The 24,340-nt window shown below is 43.9% G+C and overlaps 1 protein-coding gene across 16 annotated transcripts in view; it reads left to right on the forward strand.

Moving 5' to 3' along the window:
• Positions 1 to 24,340, forward strand: part of NCOA2 (nuclear receptor coactivator 2) — a 227,396-nt gene that overhangs the window by 197,676 nt on the left and 5,380 nt on the right. For 9 of the 16 annotated variants that reach the window (XM_032469988.1, XM_032469976.1, XM_032469979.1 and 6 more), the window contains 9 exons: positions 1,839 to 2,054; positions 4,593 to 4,722; positions 11,160 to 11,379; positions 13,779 to 14,057; positions 14,946 to 15,023; positions 16,370 to 16,601; positions 18,239 to 18,416; positions 18,952 to 19,147; positions 21,007 to 21,941. In XM_032469988.1, the coding sequence (XP_032325879.1) occupies positions 1,839 to 2,054; positions 4,593 to 4,722; positions 11,160 to 11,379; positions 13,779 to 14,057; positions 14,946 to 15,023; positions 16,370 to 16,601; positions 18,239 to 18,416; positions 18,952 to 19,147; positions 21,007 to 21,150 (1,673 nt within the window). In that variant the 3' untranslated portion in view covers positions 21,151 to 21,941. Of the gene's footprint in view, positions 1 to 1,838; positions 2,055 to 4,592; positions 4,723 to 11,159; positions 11,380 to 13,778; positions 14,058 to 14,945; positions 15,024 to 16,369; positions 16,602 to 18,238; positions 18,417 to 18,951; positions 19,148 to 21,006; positions 21,942 to 24,340 lie in introns of those variants that run through there. The other 7 variants (XM_032469984.1, XM_032469989.1, XM_032469987.1 and 4 more) reach the window with 5 other exon arrangements.

Raw genomic sequence — 24,340 nt, forward strand, 5'->3', positions numbered from 1 at the left:
ATCACAGACACAGCAGGATGCTAAGTTTTTTAATGAACTTCTCACGGTTTACAGCTTTCTTCCTTTGTCAAAATGAGGTAATGGAGACAAAGATGTTGAAAGAAATAGGTGTTATAAAAAGAACTTACATTCATGGGTTTTAATTCTTGGTATTTTTTTTAGCTTAGTCTCTAATCCCTGTATGCACATTGCCATTTGGATAGTTAACTGAAACTGAGAGTTCAATTTAAGGGGAAAAGATGGGGTTTTTTTAACTTTATATTGTTGGTAAGCAATTCATGGGAAGTATGAACTATATTGTATTAAAATAGTTGATTCACTCAACAAATATTTTTATATCATTTTTTAAAAGAAAAAAGTACTGTTTTTATATGATTAAAATATTAATTGTAAAATTTTATAAGAGAAAAGGAGCCAGTGATTTATTAAAGGTGGCCCCCTGTTGGCGGAATGCAAGAAGATCTGGGTCAGGTCGGAATCTAGGAATTTGGGGATGGACCTGTATTCAAATCTGGGCAGCCTGGAGATGACTGGCATCCAGGCTGTGAGGGTCGTACAGTGCCTGTGCTTTGTTGCAAAAAGAAAAAACCCGAAAGAGACTACCCTGGTTATAATTACATTAATGTTTTTGAATTATGGATGATTTTCCCTTGTTCCTAGACTTCCTATAATTTTGTCATATTAATTAGGTAATAGATGTTTTTGAAAAATAAAATGCCTTTTCTCCCGTATCTTAGTATAGTTCAAATCTAGCCTTAAATGATTTTTTAAATATGTATTAATATAATACTGTTCTAACTTGTTCAGTCTAATTAATTACCCTTCACTCTCAATCATCCTAATGTAGTGCATTCTCATTTTACCAATGAAAACCCACCCACAATACATGTTCTCTCCATTTCTTAAATAAACCCTGTTTTCAGTTATTTATCATAATTAAAATAAATGAAAGCAAGCCACGCATTTGAAAGTGGAACTTTCACACATCCATCATTGAACACTTCGACTCCCCTGGGGTTGTTCCCCTTTAGTATATCAGGGTTTAGCAATGTTTGGCCAGTGCCAGCCTCCCGGGGAGGGGCCCGACGAGAGAGAGCAAACACGTGATCTGCTCGGCAGTGCTGTGCTTTTCTCACTGGTCCATGTGGTCGAACAGCTGTTACTATCTCAAGTGTAGAAGGATTTTCACAAGTCTGCCACACCCCGCCCTAGATCCCTGCCATCAGGAATGCGGTGGTCCAGGTTCACTGAGGTGGTGGGAGCTCCCTGGCCTTGGCCATAAAGAACTGGAATGGAGAGACCCTGTCATTTCCCCTGCTTCTGAGGCTGCCTTGGTCAGCTTTGAAACTTAACCAATAGTCATGCTCTGAAAGGGATTTGCAGATTTAAAGGCTGGCCTAGGCTTCGTGGGATACTCTCTGTGATTTGGGTTTATAATTAGAGTATTGATTATCAGTTTTTACCTTGTTCCTCTTAGCCTCACCTCCCTTTTGGAAAGTAAAGTGTTGACGTGTATGTCAGCTAATGTGATTCACTTCCTGAGGAAGGAAGTTGGGGTTATCCACACGCCACAGCACCTGTTTCTAAGTACATATGGGAACAATTTTAACAGCTTTTCCGAACTGTAAAGAGTGGCAAGTCCATGCTGTGAAAAACTTCGTAGTAATTGCCAGTTCATATTTCTTAGCCAAGGGCCCACGTCTGTCCCGGGGAGGGCGTCTGCTGTCGGGCCGTGTGTTAAGAACAGTTGTTGTGTACAGAGTAAGAGCATCTGGCGTTCATACGTGCTGACTATGTTTCCAGTCTCTGCACCTCTCAATTCTCTGGCTTGCCTGCAGGCATGATTGGTAGTAATGCTGCCCGGCCCACTATGCCAGCTGGGGAATGGGCACCGCAGAGTTCTGCTGTGCGAGCCACCTGTGCTGCTACCACCAGTGCCATGAACCGGCCAACCCAAGGAGGTATGATTCGGAACCCAACAGCCAGCATCCCCATGAGACCCAACAGCCAGCCTGGCCAAAGACAGATGCTGCAGCCTCAGGTCATGAATATAGGTAAGGTAGTTCCTGTGCTCTGTGCTCTTCATCTTTATGCTTTCTTAGAGGAGAGGAGCAGCTCCCTAAGTTCTGTCCAGACATGCTCCTATTGGCAGTTTAGGTAATCGCCCGTGTCAAGCTGCCATAAGTAGGCTTTTGCTGGAACTCTGCGTAGGAATCATAGAATCATAAAGTCGCAGGTTTTCCAGTTACATGAGGAACCCACTACCTTTGTGATGTTTTATTCTCATTAAATTCTCTAATTTCAACTTTTATGGGGAGTGAATTAGAGTGTAACACTGTGAATGTAGTATAGATGATATTTTAAAGAAGTATTACAGTGATACAGCAGTGATTTCTAAGTCTTCATGGTCTTCAGAATCATCTCAGGACATTAAGATACAGATTCCTGGGCCACGGCCCTAGACTATGAAACCAGCTCTCCCAGGTCCTCACTGAAGGTGCAGGGTCTTACAGAACATCTCACAAAATGTAAGGATCACTGGAATTCTATTTGGATACAGTTCACGTGTTATTAAAATTAATGGTCTGATACATTGTGTGATACCATCTGTACATAATACCCAGAATAGGCAGATCTGGAGGGAAAGAAAGTAGATTAGTGGTTTCCCTGGGTTGGGTTTCTGGAGGGGGTTCTGGGGAGTGACTCCTCATGGTCATGGGGTTTCTTTTTTGGAGGAATGAAAATGTCCTAAAATTGATCATTGTGATGATTGTACAACTTTGCAGATATACTAACACCCACTGAATCATACACTCTAAATGGGCTAATTATATGGTATGTGAATTGTATCTCAGTAAAACCATTATTAACAAAAAATTAATGGTATGTGCAACTCAGACTTGATCATTTTCTTAATCATTGACATATTAACCTTCCTCTTATCGTGTACATTAGCTTAATTCAGATAAGTTCATGTTTATGTACTTTTTCATATTCTTAAATAATAATAATGAGTCAGAGCTAAATCATTAACAGGAAGATGCCAGGATTGTTTTGACAAGATCATGCAGAATTCTACCCCCCAGCATCGGTTTTCTTTTCCAGTTTAATTGCTCAGCACATTTTGGTTTATTGTTTCTGAAAGATGACATTCATCTTGCCTTTCTACAGAGAATTTACTTGGAACTAATATGTGTTCCGTAAACATAAATTCACATAATTTGAAGCTTGCATGAAAAATGCTAAAGATGGCCAGATTTCCATGCAAAAATAACCTGGGAAGTTTTAAAACTAATGATTCATTCATTTAAAAATCAGAATAATAAATCCCTTCTATCCAGAAACTTCATTTATCCTCATTCTTCATTGAAGGGCACCTGGCTTTTGAGCTCGAAATAAGGCTTTATGAGCTTCATTGTGTAGCTGAGTTTCTCTGATCTTTTAAATAAACTCAAAAATGCCGTTAACAACAACAATAAAGCCGTGAAGTCAATAGAAAATTACTGTTGAAATGTAAGCAGGTCTACAGATAATGACAATCAAATCGTTAAAGAGCTCATGTCATTAGCTTAAACATTAGCTTTAAATTCCTAACAAGAATTCCTAAGAAAGAGCACATCTGAGTTGCCTGGGCCTCCTTTCTGCTCCTCTACTCTGGTGGAAGGGTTAACTGCAGTGCAGTCCTTTAAGTTTTGAAGCAGGTAGTGTAGACCAGCACTTCTCAAAAGTATGTCCAGGACGCCATGCCCTCGGGGGTCTGCAAGGCCAAAACTATTTCTATAGTAATATTAAAATTATTTATCTTTTTCACTCTCATCCTCTCATGGACATACAGTAGAGTTCACTAAAAAAAATCTTGTTTATGTTGCAAACAAACAAAGTCATTGGAAAAGAGATCAAATTTATAGTTATTAGAAGGGAAGTGGGGGGAGGAGGAATCAGAGGAAGGCAGTCAAAAGGTTCAGATTTCCAGTTATAAGATAAGCAATTTCTAGGGACCTAACATACAACGTGACTAATATGAACACTGCTGTATGTTACATATGAAAGTTAGTCTGAGAGTTCTCATCACAAGGAAAAAAAATTCTTTTTTTTCATTTGTGTCTGTTCACTAAACTTAATCATTTCATGATGTATGTAAGTCAAATCATGCTGAGCACCTTACACTTGCTGTGCAGTGCTACGTGTCAGTTCTATCTCAATAAAGCTGGAAGAAAAAACCTTGCTTATGCTAACGTAGTGGATTTATTATGATGATTTTTAAATAAATTGATAATCATTTTCCAGTTTTAGTTTCTTTCCATTTCAGTAAATATCAGTAAGATACAACATCCTTGAAAGCTTTAAGAACCTCCCAAGTACAAGAGGTTTGGACAGCTGGTCTAGATAGTCCCTGAAGTGAGTGATTAGTCTTAATATTTATTGCCCTTTTTTAAAAAACCAAAATTCTGTCATTAGCTTCACCTCATTATTATTGCTTCTTTTTCATTTTCTGTGAGCCAGATACTTCACTTTATATAATGTAGCTGAAACAGACACTTCCCTGATTACAAGTTGTAAGATGTGGGGGTTGTTCTATTCTCTCCTTTTAGGGTCATCTGAATTAGAGATGAACATGGGGGGACCTCAGTATAGCCAACAGCAGGCACCTCCAAACCAGACCGCTCCGTGGCCGGAAAGCATCCTGCCGATAGACCAGGCCCCATTCGCCAGCCAGAACAGGTGAGTGCTGGGCACCCAGGAGGCCCAGAGCGAGTTCCTGAGTTCCGTGAATTGCCTCAGGCCAGGCCAGAAGTCCTCTCTCCCCTTTGAATAGTTGGTGCCTGATCAGTTGTCATCTATTCACATTTTATCATTAACTGAGCCGGCAGTGCAGGGGTGTGGGGGGAAATCCAAAAATCAGTGTGACTTAGGGCATGACTTTAAAGAAGTTACAATTTAGTCGGGAAATAAAATATGTAGACTGATAGCTGTAGTATGAGGGGTGCTATGTGCCTTAAGTGCTGTGAGAGAAATCAACCATACTTCAAGAGGTCATACAGTTGAGGTGACTGGGGAAAGCTTCAGAGCCTGGAAGAAAGGGTATCACTGCAGGAAGCAGAGACACAGGAAGCCAGTCCGTCTGGCAGAGCAGCGCCCTCAGAGCTGGAGGTTACAGAAGCGTTCAGGGTAACAGAGAACAGTCTGGTTTTATGTTATGTATATTCCACCACGTTAAAAAAAAATAAAATAAAAGCCAGTATCAGAAGATTTGGCTGTAAGAGTAGGTTAGTAATAGATTTATAGAAGGTCCTAAATACCAAACTCTGAAGAATTCAGCCTTTTTTTCATTCAGACATTGAAGAAATTTTTTGAAAAAGAAAGCTGTATGTGATCAAGGTCGATTGAATATTTTTGGTGCTGATTATCAGTCTAATCATCTTTGGTCTCTTGTAGTTAATCTTTTCTAATTGCTCATGAAATATTTTTGTATTTGCTGTGCTGTAGTTTCCATGCATCATGTCTGGGTGTGGGTTTATTTATACTGCTTGGTATTTGGTATATGTTGTGCCTTTTTTAATCTGTGGATTGGTGTTTTTCATCAGCTCTGGAAATTTTTAGCCTTTATCTACTGCCCCTCCTCCATTTTCTCTATTCTTTCTTTCTAAGATTCTGGTGAGATATGTTATACCATCACTTTCTACATTAGATTTTCAAAAATTCTACCCTCAATTTTTTTTTTTTTTTTTTTGGCAGGGGGAGGTAATTAAGTTTACTTATTTATTTTTGGAGGAGGTGCCAGGGATTGAACCCAGAACCCCATGCATGCTAAGCATGTGCTCTACCGCTTGAGCTACACCCTCCCCCAGTTCCTTAATTCTTAATTTATATATTTTCCATCTCCCTATCTCTCTGTACCACATTCAGGATAATTTATTCATATCTATATTTCAGTTCATTAATTGTCTCTTCAGCTGTGTTTAATCTGGTTATATTTTTCATGTCTAAAAGTTCTGTTTGCCTGGTCATCTTTCATAGTCTCTTATCATTGGCTTATTTTCGTGATTCCGTCTGTGTATCTTTAAACATTACATTCATCATTATTTTCTAAATTTCTTGAATCGGTAATTCCAATATATGGATTTCTTGTGGTTCTAAATCCAGTGATTGACTCTTACTCATGGTGGCCTGTTTCCCTGCGTATTTTGGTAATCTTTCATTGGGAGTGCCTAGCTGATCTTGAGACACATCAGAGTTGTGTTACATGCATAGTCCCATTGTTTTTTAGCAAAGCACTGGAAGCACAGACATCTCGGAGGTGACCTTGAGGGCTATGTGCTGCTTGGCTGGTTGGGTGGGCAAAGAGCCCTGAGGCAGGGGGCCTAGTTAGGAGACTAAACAAGAGGCAGTGTGTGCACTTAAAGGATCAGGCAGTGTTTTCTGGAAGGCAAACAAATTAGAAGGCTTAAACTGGAGAAATGTAGCCTTGAGGCTCACATGTAGAGAGTTCGGGTTGGAGCCCCAGTGAGGACCTTACTGCAGACTGAACATTTTGTCCTTTTCGAGTTATTCTAGTCTAAAATTATAAAATACTTTTATCAAAGTTACAAATGATGAAAGCAGGGTTTCTGAAATTTCAGTAAGGGTAGAATATTTCCAGAGCTTCTTGTTTAAAAAATACATATACACACAGGTTTTGTAGTGACTCCTCCTCCGGGCCGAAGTGCTGCTGCTTACTAGCTCAGCACGGTGGTGTGGTGGCCATCTTCCTTTCTGTATCTTAGGGGGCTAATAAGAGTCAGAGGATCAGTGAGGTTTTAAAGAAGCAAAACAGCAGAAGATGGATGTGAACCCAGCAATAGGCTGTGTGAGGAGAAGTTGAGTTATTTCACTGAAAGAAATGAAGGTTAGGGCAACTGCTTCATACCTGTTTTAGGGAGATAATGGCGGAAGGGTAATTGCCAGCTGTATTCCGTTCACTCGGGGAGAAACCAGTGTTTTCAAACCCCACTGTGTCTGTGACCATCTCCGAGGTCTCCTGGAAAGGCGGGTCTGGGCGAGCCCAGGGTTCCGCGTGTCTCACAAGCCCCGGGGGAAGCCAGCACCGCCGCTCCTCCCGATACACTTTGCGTAGCAGCGAGGCCGTGGGAGAGCGGACGGAGGAACCGCAGTTGGTCAGTGTGGCTCTTGCTGGACCAGCGTGGCCTCCTCCACTGGGTGTGCTTGGAACAGAGCACCGCGTCAGTGACCACTGCAGTCCTTTCTCAGGGGTGCTACTTTCTCAGGGTCCTTCCATCTCTTCAAGTCTAATTTCATGGTGTCAGTGAGTATTGTGCTTTTTCTAAATATGTTTGATATGTTAAAAAAAAATCCATTTCCATGGAAACTCACTCATAATAAAAATGTAGTGCAGTAGTTGAATCCAGCACCTGATAGTTGTTTTTGGATGAAATGTCCAAGATTAGTTTTCAGGGAAAGCTAGGCCCAAAGTTCGGGTTTTCACTGTTGCCCAAGCAGAGGAGGGTGCTGTTAAAACAAAAATGTAAGAATTCCAGGGTACACACTGCATCCCGTTACAGAGCTAGCTGGTGGGGTTTGCTGCGGGCACTTCTGTGACTCAGCACTGCCCCCCCCCCTTCTCTTGCTGCTGCCATTACTGTCTGTTCTCTTTGTATGAGAACTCTGGGTGAAATAAAACATTTTCACTACTTTTAAAGTTATTTCAGTTCTTCCAGACATTAACTCCTCTTATTTTAAATAATTCACTTTGGAAGAAATTTATGACCAGCTTTATGGTAGTCTTACTGTCACAGAAATTCAAAAATGATGGATAACAAAGGTTCTAACCATGTCTCTCTTTTAAGATAAAAGAAAAGCAGTGCTTTTTCCTTAGTCCCCTTTGTAAGTATCACCATTAACAGTTTATATTTTTACTACCTACGTATTTAGAAATAGGTTTCTTCAAGTTTTATGAACCCAGCATTAGTTTATATACCCATTTCAGAAAGGCAACAATTTAGCCCTAAAGATCTCTTAACATATTTGTGTACTTATTTATTTATAGCTGAATTTTCATTCTCTGTATTTCCATTGTTTTTCCCCCTTACTCATCTAGTGTGTAAGAGATGTTTAAAATACAGCCCCAAATTTATAGGTGATTTTTTTTTATGATTTTTTGATTTATAAAAGCGAACAGTAGCTCCCTTCCTTGAAAGACTTCCTTTCACATTAAGTTCAAAATTTCTGAGTTAATCTGCTTTTCTCTTATTTGCAATGTGTCTAAAAGTATTTCTTTGGTTGACTATTTCTCATCACATAGTAGCTGCTACTTTTTTTGCAGAACTTTGAAAGTACACATGAAAAAAGCTGGGATCGGAAATACGGATTGGTATTTTTTCTCTAAGGCAAGCCTATCATGATGTCTCTGGGGGAAGTGACGTAACTCACGGTGTGCCCAGATTTATAATACCCAGCCACAACACAGTGTGTTTTTCTGAGTACAGGTTACGATAGCTATCTTGGCTAGGTCAGGGAACCTTTTATTTTCACCAACTGGAAACTTACTGAACCTACACAGTTCAAGAACTGGTCCAACAAAGAGATATAAGATGTCCTCACCAGGCACGGTCAGAGGTTGATGTTTTTAAATAAATGTCAACATCAAGACCATGTAGATGGTCCTAGAGCTGAGAGTTGGGGTGGTCAGGAGTGGCTGTGCAGGAGCTCCATCGACCCTTCTGGGAAGGGAGGATGGTAGCTGGAGACAAGAGTGGGAAGTGTGGGGTGAGAGGTCTTAGCCTCCTGGCGATGCACATGGCATCTTCTGGGAAAAGACCAGTTGCCCAAGGTGGCTGGGACCCACAGGGAAGTCGTGGACATTACCCTGGGAGAGGTTAGGCTCTACCAAAGTGTGTGAGTCCTTGAATTCCACCACCACCCTGCCCCAGGGCCTTAGACATCGTCCTGGGACAGTGAAGCAAGAATTTTGAGTCAGCTCAGTAAAGTGTGCTTTGGGAAAAGGAACCTGACAGCGTCACATCAGGAGGACTGGAGAGAGACTAAGCATCTTGAGTCCCCGCTTGCACTGCAGGGGACCTTAACCACAGTAGGAATCTGGGTCACACAGTGTAATTTTTTTAATTAAAAAGAAAAAAGCATGTAATAAAAACGGGTTATTTTACTATTATGTAGGAAATCATATACATGTGAATGAACATGTGCATTAGATTTTTTTTTTCCTTTAAGCACTTGGCTGTGTCTTTCCTGGAGTGAGGTTGTCTTACAAAGGTACAAGATGCTCTCCCCTCCCTTCCAACCCTGCCTCTCAGTCTGATGCACACCGGGCATCTGGGTTCAGGTGGAGCCCCCGCAGCCTTGCTGGAGTTAAAAGTCGATTTCCCGTTAGCCCACCATCAGCAGGGAGATCTGGGGTGGCGGTTGTGGTTGTGGAGGAAGACAGCTTATAAAGAAACAGAAGTTGAAAATTATGAAATAAAGCTAGAGAAAGAAAATATTTAATACCTCACTGAACTAGCATCTTTGGGGAGTGAGGTCCCAGGTCTAAGAGAGGTTGGTAAATGGACAGCTTCCATTCCTGGCTGGCTTGAACTAGTTGCCCATGAAATTTACCACATCTAAATGTTGGTCATTCCTCTTTGGGGAATTTCCTCCGCTCTTTGCTTCCGTGACTTGCAGGCCTGTGGTTTTTCTCCTCGTTGCCACTGTGTCTGCTCCTTCCTCCCACTCTCTGAGTGTCACAGTCATGGAGTGATCTGATCACAGGTGTGCTAAAAAAGTTAATTTTGGGAGAGTGTGGCAGCGGAAGGGTGGGGGAGGCGCTATTCTGGTGCCTGGCGTCTCTGAGAATCGCGGCGGTGACCAGAAGAGGCTGGTGGAGAAGTGCCCCTGGCCAGAGCAGGGCCTCCGAGAGTGCTGGCCTTCGTAGCTTGGATGGAGCGGGGTGGGCGGTGTGGCACACACACTGTGCTTGTGGTGGTGGCTGCACTGCCCCTTGGGGTGCCTTGGTGGCCCCGGGATGAGGGCTTAGCTCCGGGGCGGGATGAGCAGTGTCGTCAAGGGCACACTTCATTGGGTGATTTTCTTCACAAGCGACTGGGGCTAGATGGAGAGTATAGATTGTAACGTACTGGGTTAGAGCCGTGTGAAACTGTCTGCTTTAATACTCAGCGTTTCAGGATTCTAGGCCAAAGTGACACATAGCTGTCTTTAGAAAACATGGTACCAAACTGGATAGGTAATTCACCCCTCAGTGAGTGTCATTGCTTAAGATGGGGGTACTTACCTATAAACTTGATTTTCTCCAAAACGCCATGTAGTAACTCTGAGTACAAATTGGATTATCTTTTCCTCTTTTGGTATTAAAGTAACCCAGAAGCTCTTTTTTTTTTTTTTTCTTTCCTTTTTTCATTTTTATCAGAAGCTCTTTTTAATAAGCTCTCCCAGTGAATTTTGTCAGTGAGTTTTAATTCATGTACCGCATAATTTGGAGTTTAGTGTTAAGGTTTTTATTCCCTTATATAATAACAAACTTAGTTTGTGTGTTCATGATCTAATTCTCCTGACTAACTCAGGAAGTCTAACAGCCACACTTCTTGAGGAATTTAATAAGTGTTTACAAGTCCCACTTCTGCATGACTAAGAAATTTCCTTTTAGTCCAGCCAAGTGTAGTCTAACAACAGCTGAGTTCAAAAAAAAAAAACTTAATGGAGCTTTTATGCTCCCGGCGGTCAAGTCTCCCCCCAAAGGTTATCATAGCCTGGTGTGAAATGAGACTGCAGTCAATTCGTCTTTCCTGCTAAAACTCAGAAATGTCCTTTGATGACTTTAGTGCAAAGTTAAATGTGTATGTGCTTGAGGAGTCAGCGTAGATTTGTGGGAACAGTAGTCAGGTGGGCCCTGGAATCGCCTGGATCAGTGGTGAATCCCAGGTTTGCAGCGTCTGCCTGTGTGAGTGCCACCAAATGGTGTGACAACCTCTCTAATTCTCAGCTTTGCCAGCTTTAAAGAGGGGGCAGTAAAAACAAAGATCATTAACAGCTAAGGCCTAGATGTGTGTCCGGCCTCTGTTAGGCACTGAACAAAAAGTGTATCTACTATCTGGGTTGTCTTTTTGTTCCATGTCTGGCTGGTACAGTATTTCACTACTTTTGTCTTTAAGGGGAAAAAAACGTTCTCTAGTCCACGAGCCCAAGACGAACCTGTCTCTCCACAGGCAGCCGTTCGGCAGCTCTCCAGATGACCCACTCTGCCCACACCCTGCAGCTGAGTCCCCAAGTGACGAAGGTGCTCTCCTGGACCAGCTCTACTTGGCCTTGCGAAACTTCGATGGCCTGGAGGAGATCGACAGGGCTCTGGGGATACCCGAGCTGGTCAGCCAGGTAGGCGCCGGGCGAAGCTGAGGCTGGCGGGGGCCAAGCACTTCGTGGGCACGGAGGTGTCTGTTTTCTCTTGTTTACAGATAACCTGCAGTCTGCTTTTTAGAATACTTCCTTACCTCGTAACAAGCAAGCACTGTTTTCTGTCTCCCCGTCCCCTTGTTACTCCCACAGAAACTTTTGCCCAAGAATGGTAGATACTGAGAATGAGCTTTACATAGAACTCGGGCTGGTGATGGGGAGCTACTTGTCTAAAAGAATACTTTGCACATAAGTTAGCAGAGGTTATTTTAAAGGTAGCTGCCATCCAGTAGTCATTTTGACCTCTGCTTGGATTTAGCCCACAGTCATGTGGAGGAGATTTAAGCATCCATGGGAGGGAAAATGAGGAAGGTAACCAGCCCTAGTGTGCTTATGTAGCTTCCCCCTCCTGGTAAGTAAAGTAATTCCCTGCCTGAAGACTACTTCACGGCGACAGTATGATAAATAACATGGTCTCATGAAATAACTTGGCACTTTCTGAGTCTGGCCACACAGCTCAGTTTGTGTGCAGCAGGCATCCTGGTTTGCTGTATAAAGAGCAACCTGGAAAAACGGTCACAGCCTCGCTGCCATCTTCTTCTTTTCTCAGCATGAATCTTCCCTATTTCTTACTGCTAAAAAGTACCTTCCGGGCTTCGATCTACTTCTTGGACATATGACGTGTCATCAGGGTCTGTGAGAAAGGTGATGCAGAGTCATTGGAGACTTCTCTGAAGCATCAAAAATAGTCTTGTCATAATTCCCACATTTAGCAGACGTAAGTGGGAGTTAAGACTTGTCGGTTCATACCGCGAACAGCAGAATGGAAAGAAATGACTTGAGGTTACATAGTGTAACCTGAAATAAATCAAAAGGAAAATGGAGTTGAAATACTTCCTGTGTGGCTGGTTTGCTTTGCCTCCGGTGGTAGTGAGAATTTAGCATTCAGCGTTGCTTCCCTTGAGTTTTGTCAGTGTGACATTTAAAAATGTGATTCTTGGGGTTGCTGAGTGACCTGTAGCATTGTTTTTATCAAAATTGGTGGTGTTTCATCATTTAATATTTTTAGTCTTTTTTTATTTATTTTTGTTATTTCTATTTTGTCTCATCAAATCCATCGTCCTTATGATATCATCATATTAAACTCAATTATAGAAACATGATTGTTAGGTAGAGTCCAGGGAAACGTAGACTACAGATGGACTTTATTTGCCTTCATCAGAGTTGTGTGTTTTCATGCAAAATGGAAATCACTTAAACTTTCTCTCTGTTAAAGATGGGCAAATATTTAAAGTTCTGAGATAGTTTTGCAGATATGGTTAGAGCAGTAGTTCAACAGTGAATGGTTTCTTTCAAGGAGTTTCCACCCACATTTTCAAAACACTGTGCCAGGCGGGGAATGGGCCCAGTTCGCATGGGTTGACCTGAACTGAGCCCGGATTCTGGGTGGCTCCAGGTCCTGCTCTAACATGGGTCAGCTGGAGTGAGGAAGGCCTGCAGCGTCACTGGCTAAAGAAAACCTGAGAGGATTTTGCCGTTGGGCCCCCTGCTCTATATCAGGAGGTTGGGAGCAGCTCCGCCTGAAGTGGATGGAAGAGGAGAAGGAGCCAGGGGCTCTTTCCTGCTCTTCACAGTCATTTAGGGCCACTTGGATCTCAGGTGCCCCCCGCCCCACCAGAGAAATTCTCGATTTCTACACCTGCCCCAGATAGGGCAGCCGTAAGAAGTCAGGAATGACAAACATGTTAAAATGCTTCCGTGGTGGCAAAGCCTGGGGTGTGAAGGGAACTCTGACAGCCCCAGAAGTAGTCACATACCCTGGTGAGCGGCTCAGGTCCCAAGTCACAGACTCGATAGGAACCCATCCATGACTAGCCAGGTGGGCTTGTCACAGTTTGCTGCATGGCACCAAGTCTCAGTTTTGTTATCTGCAAAATGGGAACAACAGTGGTAGGTGCCCAACACTGCTGATCCCAGCCAGGGACCAAGGTGCTTGTCTGATTTACACAATTTATACAGGTATGACTAATCAGTCAAAAAACTTACCCCTTCAAGGGGACATTCACATTTTAAAGTCCAGGTCAGTCTGGTGGGCGGCTTGCGGAGGCGGCCTTCCTCAGTCACAGCCCATCTCTCCCTTCCCTCAGAAGGGGTGTTGCTGGGAGTCAGCCCTGACCCCTGGCCTGGCCTTGAGTCACTGGATCTTTTGAACAAAGAGGCATTTTCTAGGAAGACAGTGGAGTGAAGCCAGAAGTGCCTTTGGGTAGTTAAGTACAAGAGGAGAAGCTTCACTTACAGGACAGTGCGAGGAAGCAGCCCCATGTTCACCCTGCCGTCTCCAGTGGGTTTATTTGTTTGTTGTCTGGGGGCTTTCTCTTCAGAGCCAAGCGGTAGACCCAGAACAGTTCTCGAGTCAGGACTCCAACATCATGCTGGAGCAGAAGGCCTCTGTGTTCCCACAGCAGTATGCGTCTCAGGCACAGATGGCCCAGGGCAGCTACACGCCCATGCAGGACCCCAACTTTCACACCATGGGACAGCGGCCCAGTTATGCCACTCTCCGCATGCAGCCCAGACCCGGCCTGCGGCCCGCGGGCCTCGTGCAGAACCAGCCAAACCAGCTGAGGCTTCAACTGCAACATCGCCTCCAAGCACAGCAGGTGTGTTCTTGGCTGTGCCTGCGACGTCAGGGAAGGTGGGGGTGGGGGACATAGGGAAGGTAGGTTGAGGCAGAGCAACAGTGACAGGTCCTCGTGAGAGGCTTAAACCCTGTCTGTCCTTTCTAAGAGGGTGTCCGCGAGGATCACACCCTTTTCATACTCGTTCTACTTTACTTCCTTCCCGTCTTCCTCCTCTGCCAGCTCCACCCATGTAGAGCATCTCGCCTTTGATTTCCTAGCTCCATTACTTACTGATGGTCTAACCTTGAGCTCTCCGAGCCTCAATGTTTAGATCTGTAAAATGGGGTTGTTGTGCAGTCCAGGGCAATCTGGACATGTTTAAAGGTCCTAGCACAGTTTCCAGGCAAATAAAAAGATTCTAGCCCAAAGTGAGCACCCAGGACAGCAGCAGCTCAAGTCTAAGTCCTGCTTCCTGACAGCAATCATCACTCTTAACAGAATGGGGGTAGAGGGATGCTGCCTTACAGAACACCTGTTTAGCTCAAGAGAATGTGTTCTCACTAAAACAAGCCTGGACAGATTGCTGTAATACAGTAACTAATAAAGTTGTGGGCTTTTAAATCTCCTCTTTTTCCCCTCTACTTTTTTCCCAGTCTTCCTCTTGGTCTCCTTAGCTGATCATTCCACCCCGTCTCTCCCTCAGAACCAGCATGTTTTCCAAATAGTCCAGAGTAATTTCTGAGTTACAAGCAGTGGGAACCTCACTGATAACTGGCTTTATAAGGGCATTCAGCTGCAGACCCTGTGGTTTCCATACCCAACAGCATGCAGAGGTTGGGTCGGGGAGGGTGACTTCTTGAGGAAGGTGATTAGAAATAATATACGTTCTGTTTCAAAATGTATTGATTGCTATGTGTGTGCATTTAGAACCGCCAGCCACTTATGAATCAAATCAGCAATGTTTCAAATGTGAACTTGACTCTGAGGCCCGGAGTACCCACACAGGTAAGGCGCAGGCCAGCCACCTGCTTTCACTGCATCCATTTGACTCCTCTTGTCATTTCTGCTCCTTGAAAGTGACAAGGGGGGGCCACACACGTTGGTCCAGATCAGCACGCTGGGTCTGTCCTGTCACTCGGTTATCCACCTAGTCTTGCTTTGTGGCCCCCCCTCATCCGGCCATCATTGCCAGGTAACAGCCTCATTATTCACCTTGGTTGTGTTCTGCGAAGTCACTGCAAATGCCAAATTAGTGAAAGTGGAGCCATTCCTCCTAGGAGAGATAAAGGGTCAGGTCCCTTGAGCCTCTGGTCACATTTTCATCAGTGAGTCGGTGTACTTTCTGTTTGACGACACCTTGTTTAATATGTTCTGTGACTTTGTTAATACTGAACTCACGGCTAGCAGCCCCATAACTCGTGCCTGCACGCAGCTCCCGTCACACACACGTCCTCTCCGTGAGGCCCATCCCGGCCTCCCGTGCTGTGGACCCTAGACGGCACTTCAGCGCTCCTCTCAGGAGCTGTTTTCACCAGCAGAATCACCAACAAAAAGCACAACAGTGTGAAAACCCATGGAACTAAATAGTCCACCAAAAGGACACTTGTCTGCAGTGTGAGCGCTGAGACATGGTGGCGGTGTGGCCTTGTTTCCGCCTCAGGCAGGTGTGCATGCGGGCGTCCCTCACGTGCTGCTCCACACGTGTCCATAAGTGATGACAGTGCTATGAGTGTTGGTTCTGGGGTGACAAATAAATGTCAGCGGAGGGGCCAGTTCACCGATGCAGAGTCCACGAATAATGGAGGCCATTGCCAGGACCCATAACCTCGTCCTGACGGCCAGCATGGGCGCCCCTCCCGTGCTCCTGCCCAGTGTGTCCTGGCCTCTGTCACCCTCTCTGTCCCTACATTCTTTCTTCCTGCCTCTGTTCAGCCTTTTCTGAACTGCTTCAGAGCCACCTTTGGCCCAGTGATTTGGATTCCCTTTAGACTTGAGTGTCCCTTGAATGAGACTCTAAACTTGCATCCTCAAGGCTTCTGTCACACAGTCTTCTTGGAGACAGGATTGGTGCTCCTGTGGGCTCCTTCAGTTAACTGTGTCCTCACAGTGAGTCTAAAGTTAATTGATGCTAACATCCAACTTACCCGTCAGTCATTGCAGGCTTTCAGAATCACTGTCATCTCTACAGACGTAGAAGCTCACATTCTCAGCCACCAATTGTTCAACTCTAAAATGTTCTCTTTTCTTCTCCTAGTAACTTTGCACGAGACGGTGCCCTTTGCTACCCTATTGCTAACGTATGGTTTCTTTTTCAATCTTTGTATTCCTCCATGTATTGCCCCCCATTCCAGCCACCTATCAATGCCCAGATGCTGGCCCAAAGACAGAGGGAAATCCTGAACCAGCATCTTCGACAGAGACAAATGCATCAGCAGCAAGTTCAGCAGCGAACTTTGATGATGAGAGGACAGGGGTTGAACATGACGCCAAGCGTGGTGGCTCCTAGTGGTGTGCCAGCAACTCTGAGCAACCCCCGGATCCCCCAGGCAAATGCACAGCAGTTTCCATTCCCTCCGAACTACGGTACTGGACCTACACCCCCACCACCTTTCACCAGTCCTTTCTCCCCAGTGTCCCCCAGTCCTGGGTCACAGCTCCTCTCTCTCAGCTCTTTGCATGGCTCCCAGATGAACCTGGCTAACCAGGGGATGCTAGGAAACCTGGGAGGACAGTTGGGGCCTGTCAGGAGCCCCCAGGTCCAGCACGGTACCTTCCAGTCTCTCAGCTCAGGTACCACCTTTTCTCTGAGTGCGGGTCTTACTGTAAGAATGACTGAAGCAAGTGTGCATGTGTACAGTGCATCTACCACTCCTGCTTGTAAGAGTGTGTGTGTGTGTGCGTGCACGCATGCAAAGGCATATGTTTGTGAGTATCTGTAAATACAGGTACATGTGCATATATTTATATTTGAAAACCTCCGAGTCTGACTCAAATCAATAGATATATACAGAATGTTGAAAGCTACATCATTGTAAGTATTACAGATGTTGTACAAGTTTCGAAAAATGAAGACTTGCAATATTATACCGAGTCTTTAATGAATTGATAATCTTGAGAAGTGTGCACAAAACCCGCAGTGGGCGGCCTCTTAGTTTCCATCGTATTGATTTGTTGTTTAATGTCAGTCTTCAGAGATGAGCGTGCAAAGTGTGCAGTGTCATAAACATGAATATTCGTGTGCATGTCATACTCAATTAATCATTGAACTACTGATAAAAGGAAGTCCTTACATCAGCATTAATATTCAGAATGACTTTCCCCCTCTTCTACCAGAGTTCTCTATAAATAACTACCCAGTCTTTGCGGTGCTTAACTTCACGTCTCCTATTTCTTTAAGGAAACAGAAGGATAATGTGCAGCTTTTTCCTGTGTGATCTTAAGCTTTTCTTTTACAGCTGCTTTAAGTACTAATTAAATATGCATGTTTACATGTTTTCTAGGCCAAAAAGTACTTACCTTTATGTCATCCCTGAAATTGTCTAAGATGTTGCATCCTTTGTTTCCCAGCTCCTTTCTTTTTCCTTTTTGATGATTTAGAAAAAATCAGCTGAAAGTTTTTTCCTTTTAGTGTAAACGCCATGTGTACCTCTAAACTGAACAAGAAGCCTATACTGAAATTTTTTTTGTGTTCTTGCTAGTCGTGAATAGTGCTGAAGTACCACAGAACCCTTGGTAAAGACGCAAGCTAATCATGAATACAGTTACTTATTTTTTAAAATGCATTGATCTCATCATAGAATCACTTGAGTTAATTTAATAAAAAATTATTCAGATGCATTGGCTTTTTATATAATAGCAAAACTTTAATCCAGTTTAATCCTATTATAGTGACATATAAACATTTAAAGACTATTTCAGGTCAAAGAGAACTGTCCATACTTGACTCATTCTTGATTGAGAAAGGGATATGGGGAAAGAATAGTATTTCCTCTCTCCACCTCTAGTCGTGTGGTTACTGAGGTTCCTAGACACCCCTTTCATTACTGGAGAGAACCCACTATATGGAGTTTTTTTCTTCATGTATGTGTGTAATTTACCAGCACGTGATCAGGTGCTTGAAAGTAATTCTCTTTGTGTATTTAATCTGAATGTTCTTTTTTCCCCGCCGTCTCTACAGTAAAGCTAACAGTCTCCCCTGGATTTCTGTTCTGTCTTTTAAGGAATAAGTCAGCAGCCTGACCCAGGCTTCACTGGGGCCACAGCCCCCCAGAGCCCTCTGATGTCGCCCAGAATGGCACACACCCAGAGCCCCATGATGCAGCAGTCCCAGGCTAACCCGGCCTACCAGGCCTCCTCGGACATGAACGGGTGGGCCCAGGGCAGCATGGGTGGAAGCAGGTACGCCGCTGTTCTGTGTCTTTCTAGTAGAAATGATCACTAGGGAATCTCTACAGACCACCTGTCTCTCTTCTGTATTTTCCCTCTTTGCTCAAGGGAGCAATACCAAGTAAACTGCTGAGCAAGCCATTTTACTTTTCCTAGGGCAGAAGTTACCAGAATTTACAAAACCTTGGCACAATATTTTATTCCTTGGGGGTAAAAGGAACTCTCCCTTAAGAAGGTAGCACCCCCGCCAGTTTATGACGGCAACTGCTGTGGGAGGTGGGGGCCTAGGAGCTGCCCTCCATCAGTACGTGTAACAAAAGCAGACTTGAAAGTGGGAGACATCCTTCCAGACCTTCACAGTGATTTTAGGAGCAGGTGAAGGGTGTGAGGGCCCTACAGCTTCACTGAGCACCTCCCCTGCTGGTTCTGACCTCACCCCCTCCCGCCCTCCCCACCCTGGGTTCCTTCAGCCTGAGAAACAGGTGCTCAGCACTGCCTGCCTGGTGGCCCTGGGGCTCTAACATTTTAATCTTCACTGTGTTCCCAGCATGTTTTCGCAACAGTCCCCTCCCCACTTTGGACAGCAAGCGAACACCAGCATGTACAACAACATGAACATCAACGTGTCCATGGCGACCAACACGGGTGGCATGAGCAGCATGAACCAGATGACAGGGCAGATCAGCATGACCTCAGTGACCTCCGTGCCTACGTCGGGGCTGTCCTCCATGGGTCCCGAGCAGGTGAGCCCCCAGGCAGAAGCCGTCCTTGGTCTTCCGATTGTCACTTTTTGTCTATTTCTGCATGGAATGGATCTTTCCATGTATTTAACATCTGCCATCAACTCCCACATTTATTTTGAAGAGTGTTTTTTCACCTTACTTGTGTTGGTGTGATTAACAGAAATACTTGTCAATGATGAAATAAACATGAAAGGATCCCTGACTGCTCAAAAACTTTTACTTAATTTTGTCATTTAAATTTTTCTCTCACTTGAGGGTTTTAGCAGTATCTAAGATGACTCAAAAAGTGGGATAGTGAAATGTGCTTTTTTAAAAAGTTAATTTTGGATTTTTTGTGTAAGAACTTTTTTTTTTAAACGTAAAACCAGATGAAAAGCAAAGGCCAAACTACCTGCCATCCAATTAGCTTTATTAAAGGTGATGGTTCACCTGTGCAGGGAGACTGACACAATATCCCAGAACCATTCTTTATTATCTTTGGATTGTGGATGCTATGGGGTTTTTTTTCCCCCAGTCCTTTTTTTTTTTTTTTTAATAATTCTGTTTTGTGTTTAATACTGAATGATTCTGCCATCTATAAGTACATGCGAGCTTCACTGGGGTGGCAGAGAGACTCAAACATTTGGTATCTCAGCCTAGAATTCAGAAATTGTGATGGGCTGATCCAGAGGTACAGATATTGGTTAATTTTTTTTTACCTGTATTAAAGATCTTATTTTTAAAGGGCACAAAATGCTTGGCATTCTGCTTCCTCAGTAGTTCATGCAAAGTACTGACATGGCAGAGGCTGTGAATCATATTTCAAATCTGGAGAAATTGAGGCTTGGAAAGTTTAAACAACCAGTAAGTCATTGACAGCACTGTAAATTTGTTAGGTCATGATTGTGATAATGGCAAAAGAGTGAAAGTTTAATGAGGTCTATTTAATCCTGATGTTGGTAAACCACAATTTGCTTGAAAATTTACTAAATTTTACAATGCCTCGGTGTTTTATTCTATAAAAAGATGATTGAGAAAAATGCATAGTCAGGGGGAGAGTATAGCTCAGTGGAAGAGTGTAGGCTTAGCATGCACGGGGTCCTGGGTTCTATCCCCAGTACCTCTGTTAAATAAATTAATTAAATAAACTTAATTACCTCCAAAAAGAATAAAGTAATTTTTTTAAATGTGCAGTGATGCATGAGAAAATTTAAAGCCCTTTGCAATTTAAGGAGTCCATACATGTGTGTAATAATTTGTACTTCTCTTGTTGAATTAAGGGTGGCTAAATACTTGTTTAAATTAAACAAAAACTGAAGAAACAGACCTTCCATCTTTTCAGTGGAGAGAATACAGTATGGACATTGAATTTCCCACAAAAATGGGCCACTGGTAGTTTCCGATTTGCTAGTAGGGAAAGTGTCATTTGTAAAAGAAATACCCAAATATTAATGAATAGTTCACTTGGAGAAGATTCACAAGATCCTGCCTGGTTTTGGGTATTCACACCTGCTCTTGCTAATCAGTAACTTGCCTAAAGTAACAGGTATCTGGAGTCATTAGTCTCATTTGCACTCAAAAAGGTGAACATGTTAAGGCATAAGAATGTTTCTAACATCATCTCTGTTGAATTTCTGTACAGAATGCAAATCAGATTTCATTTTGAAGGCATCTAGTGTATTATAAGTATTTTCACGTTCCTCCCCTCTCCCTCCAAAATATACACATGGGAGAGTAGATAAGGGATATAGCCATTTTCCCACAGTACTTTTTCCCCATAATTCTACTCCTGAAAACAGGTGGTCAGGGGTTGGTTGTTTCCCAGTACACTCCCAGGTGTCCCACCAAATGAAGCCACTGTCCTGCCCTGTCGCCCTCAGGTTAACGATCCTGCTCTGAGGGGAGGCAGCCTTTTCCCAAACCAGCTGCCCGGGATGGACATGATTAAGCAGGAGGGAGACGCATCACGGGTAAGAAACAACCAGAGACATAAATACCAGTATATGGTAGCAAAGTGGATGTGAACGTCTCATGGACCAAAATTGGCACCGATATGTTGTCAGCCTGTAGATTGAAAAGAGTTGCAAAATACTTGAGTTTGGTTTTTTTTTTTTTTTTTTAGTATCTTCTCATTTTATCTGGCATGCGGTGGTTTTTCTGTGAATAATTATTTCTTTAATAAGCTCATTTTAATTGAGCTGATGGTGGTGTAGGAATTAAGAACACTAATTTTGCCCTGGCATGAAACTATTCTAGAGCAAAGCAAAAAAAAAAAAAAGTAGCAAAGAATTAATCATGTTAGGGCACACTTTGGTTTATTTTTGCATTTTCTGAATCATGTTTGATTTTCAGTAGGATGAAGAGGGTCTAACTTGTAATTGCTCTCTCTCCTTTAAGTTTTGTCTTTCTAAGGATTCTTCTGTATTTCATTTTATTTAGGCAAGAATCTTGTAAACGTTATTTGCTTATTACCTTAAACACTTGTTCTAAGAAGACTGGTACTATGTTCAACCAAACCTTGAAACAGTAGAATAGTCAGTACCTAGAACCCAGCTAAGCTGTGAGCCTGGCGGCAGACCTGTTACAGAGAAGGCCCTGAGCAACTTGGCACCCGGGTGGAGGGGGCTGTGGGGCCCTCTTAAGGCAGGGGTATTATCCCTAGCAGTAGACGGCTCTTCTAAAGTAAAAGTTCTCCCTCGATGGAGAAAATGTAAGGTCAATGTTGAATTTCCTACCAAAAAAGGGGGGATCGTGGGTCATTTTGTTTATATTAGCATTCATGTTTAAAAAGTAATAAAGTTGAATCCAGATTTAACCACAGTGTGTGGATTTTTCTCAGCGTGGTTTGCCTTGTTTGAAGAAGCACAGACTCGCGTGGCAGTGGGTGGGGTCCTGTAGGTGAAGACAGAGTGAGCACTTCATCTGCACAGTTAACGTACTGATCCAGTGAGCCTAACTAACTGAAAATGGAATACATTTTATACTGACCATGTGTTTAGACTCCAAATGTGCCACCATGTGTTTAGACTCCAAATGTGCCATCAATTAAGGTCTGAAGCCCCCTTGAGGACCAGCATCTTCCCTGCCACCAGTCCTGTCCTCCCCTCCACGGCACCCACATGGGCAGTGGCCGCCAGACTCAGTGACGGCTCATGTGCACAGAGCAGAGGCTGGAAACCTAGGGTGCACTTCTCAGAGGAACGATGTGGTTTATGGGCTCCCACGGGGGATGGCTCATTTTAACCCAGAAGTGCTGGGCACCTAACCTCTGAGTAGTGTCTCTATGGGGGCAAAAAATGGATTTAGGGGGCCAGGCTTACATTTCCCACTTCGGGAAATGTGCTGGCCAGGGCTCTGGGGAAGCACCTGGTGGGGGAGGCCCTCGGAAGCACTGCCCGGGCCAGGCCAGCAGCCCAGCCTTCACTCCTGTCTCCTCAGAGCCCCAGAAAGTAACTCACCTTGTGTCCTTTCTTCTGCTGCCACTTACCTCCAAGAAGGGAAGTAAAGACACGCAGGTGGCCCATTGCCTGCCTTTTATTTATTTTTTCCTGACTGACCATTTATTTTTTAATTATTTATTGTATTATTTTATTATTGTTATTTTTGGCAGGTGGGAGGTGATTCAATTTTATTATTTATTTTTAGATGGGGCATTGGAGGTTGAACTCAGGGCCTTGTGCATGCTACTAAGCTCGTGCTCTACCACTTGAGCAATACCCTCCCCACTTCATCTGCCTTTTAAACAGTTACAGAAACAACCAGCCTGTGTTGAGCATGAACCACAGGCCTGATTCTCTGCCAAGAGCTGTATGTGGAGGAGCTCATTTAAACCACTCCCCAGCCGCATCCTAGGACCACTGTTTTTGAGGGTTTAATGACTTGCCCAAGGTCCCGCCGCCCCAGGAAGGAAACCCAGGCAGGACGAGCCCTGAATGTGCACTCTTAGCTCCCCCTGCGCACTACTGCCTACATCCCCGATGGGAGCCCAGGGCTCTCGGGAGAATTTTCAAAGGGTTTTATGCAGGTAACACTGGAAAAGGCCACAAAGGAACAAGTGACTGCCTTCTTTGGTGTCGTTCCTTTCTCTCTGTATAGATCGTAAAGGGAAGAAGAGACACTCGTGTATCCTCTGGAACAGGCAGTGACGCCCGAGCTCCCTGTTGAGTAGAGTCCTCCCTCAGGCACGGGTGCCCCATCTCAGCATGGAGGAACCCTCGCAAGCAAGGACAGGGCACCACCTTTCATACTCTGATGCACCAGGGACCTAGGCATTTAGGCCTCCCCCACATTTTTAGATGAGAGACCGAACCTGTGACTCACCCCAGGTCAAACAGCTAATCGTGGTGGAATATGCTGGAGGCAAGAAGGGGGGCCACCCCGAGCAGCACCACAGAGGGGCACAGACCTTCCAAGTTGGCTGGACTGATCGGCACAGGGCAGGGGCAGAGATGTGGGCAAGGTGGGTCGGCAGAACCAGGTGTTCACTGCACGCACACCCGGGTGCCGACGGGTACCTGGGAACCTGACCTGGAAAGATTAGCATTAGGATCACAAAAAGCAACTTGCACAGTAGCATATAGTGTTTTCTCCATCCAAAGTGCCTTTCGGGATCTGTGGTGAGAATTCTGTTATCCCCTAGTCCGAGCCATTTATACCTCTCCCTGTGTTTTCTAGTCCCCCCGCCTGCATCTGGCTCTGCATCATGCTGAATGTTAAGGCTAGAGAACGTCCGTCTCAGACACTCTCGTTCCTTCAGAGAATAATCTGTATGGTGTATCCCTTCGAATCCATGGGTAATAACTGGAAATCACTCTGCATCTGTCACCGTCCCACTGACGTGTGCACGGAGAGGGGTTCTGTCATCGTCATCTTCTGTGTCTCTGCCATGTACTCTGCTGCTGTGAATCTGAAAGGAACTCTTTTCAGAATTTTTATTGGCAACCAGGTTCTCTTTGAACTGAAAACCACTGTGATCCATTACTAATTGAATCTGTGCTCCATTTATCTTGAAATGGAGATTAAAATTGTATCTTGCTTTAAGCAGAGCTAGAATATACAACCAGGGATTTACTAAAAACTAGAGAAGGGCAGATATTTTACTTAACCTAAAGGTTCTTCCTTTTACAAGGATTTAGTAGCCTTTGTTTTACATATATTTAAATATATGAAAATTGAGTTTACTGCTCAGCCACATGGCTCTTGTATAAAGTATAG

The sequence above is a fragment of the Camelus ferus genome, chromosome 29 (genome assembly GCF_009834535.1).
Source record: "Camelus ferus isolate YT-003-E chromosome 29, BCGSAC_Cfer_1.0, whole genome shotgun sequence".
Classification (NCBI taxonomy): domain Eukaryota; kingdom Metazoa; phylum Chordata; class Mammalia; order Artiodactyla; family Camelidae; genus Camelus; species Camelus ferus.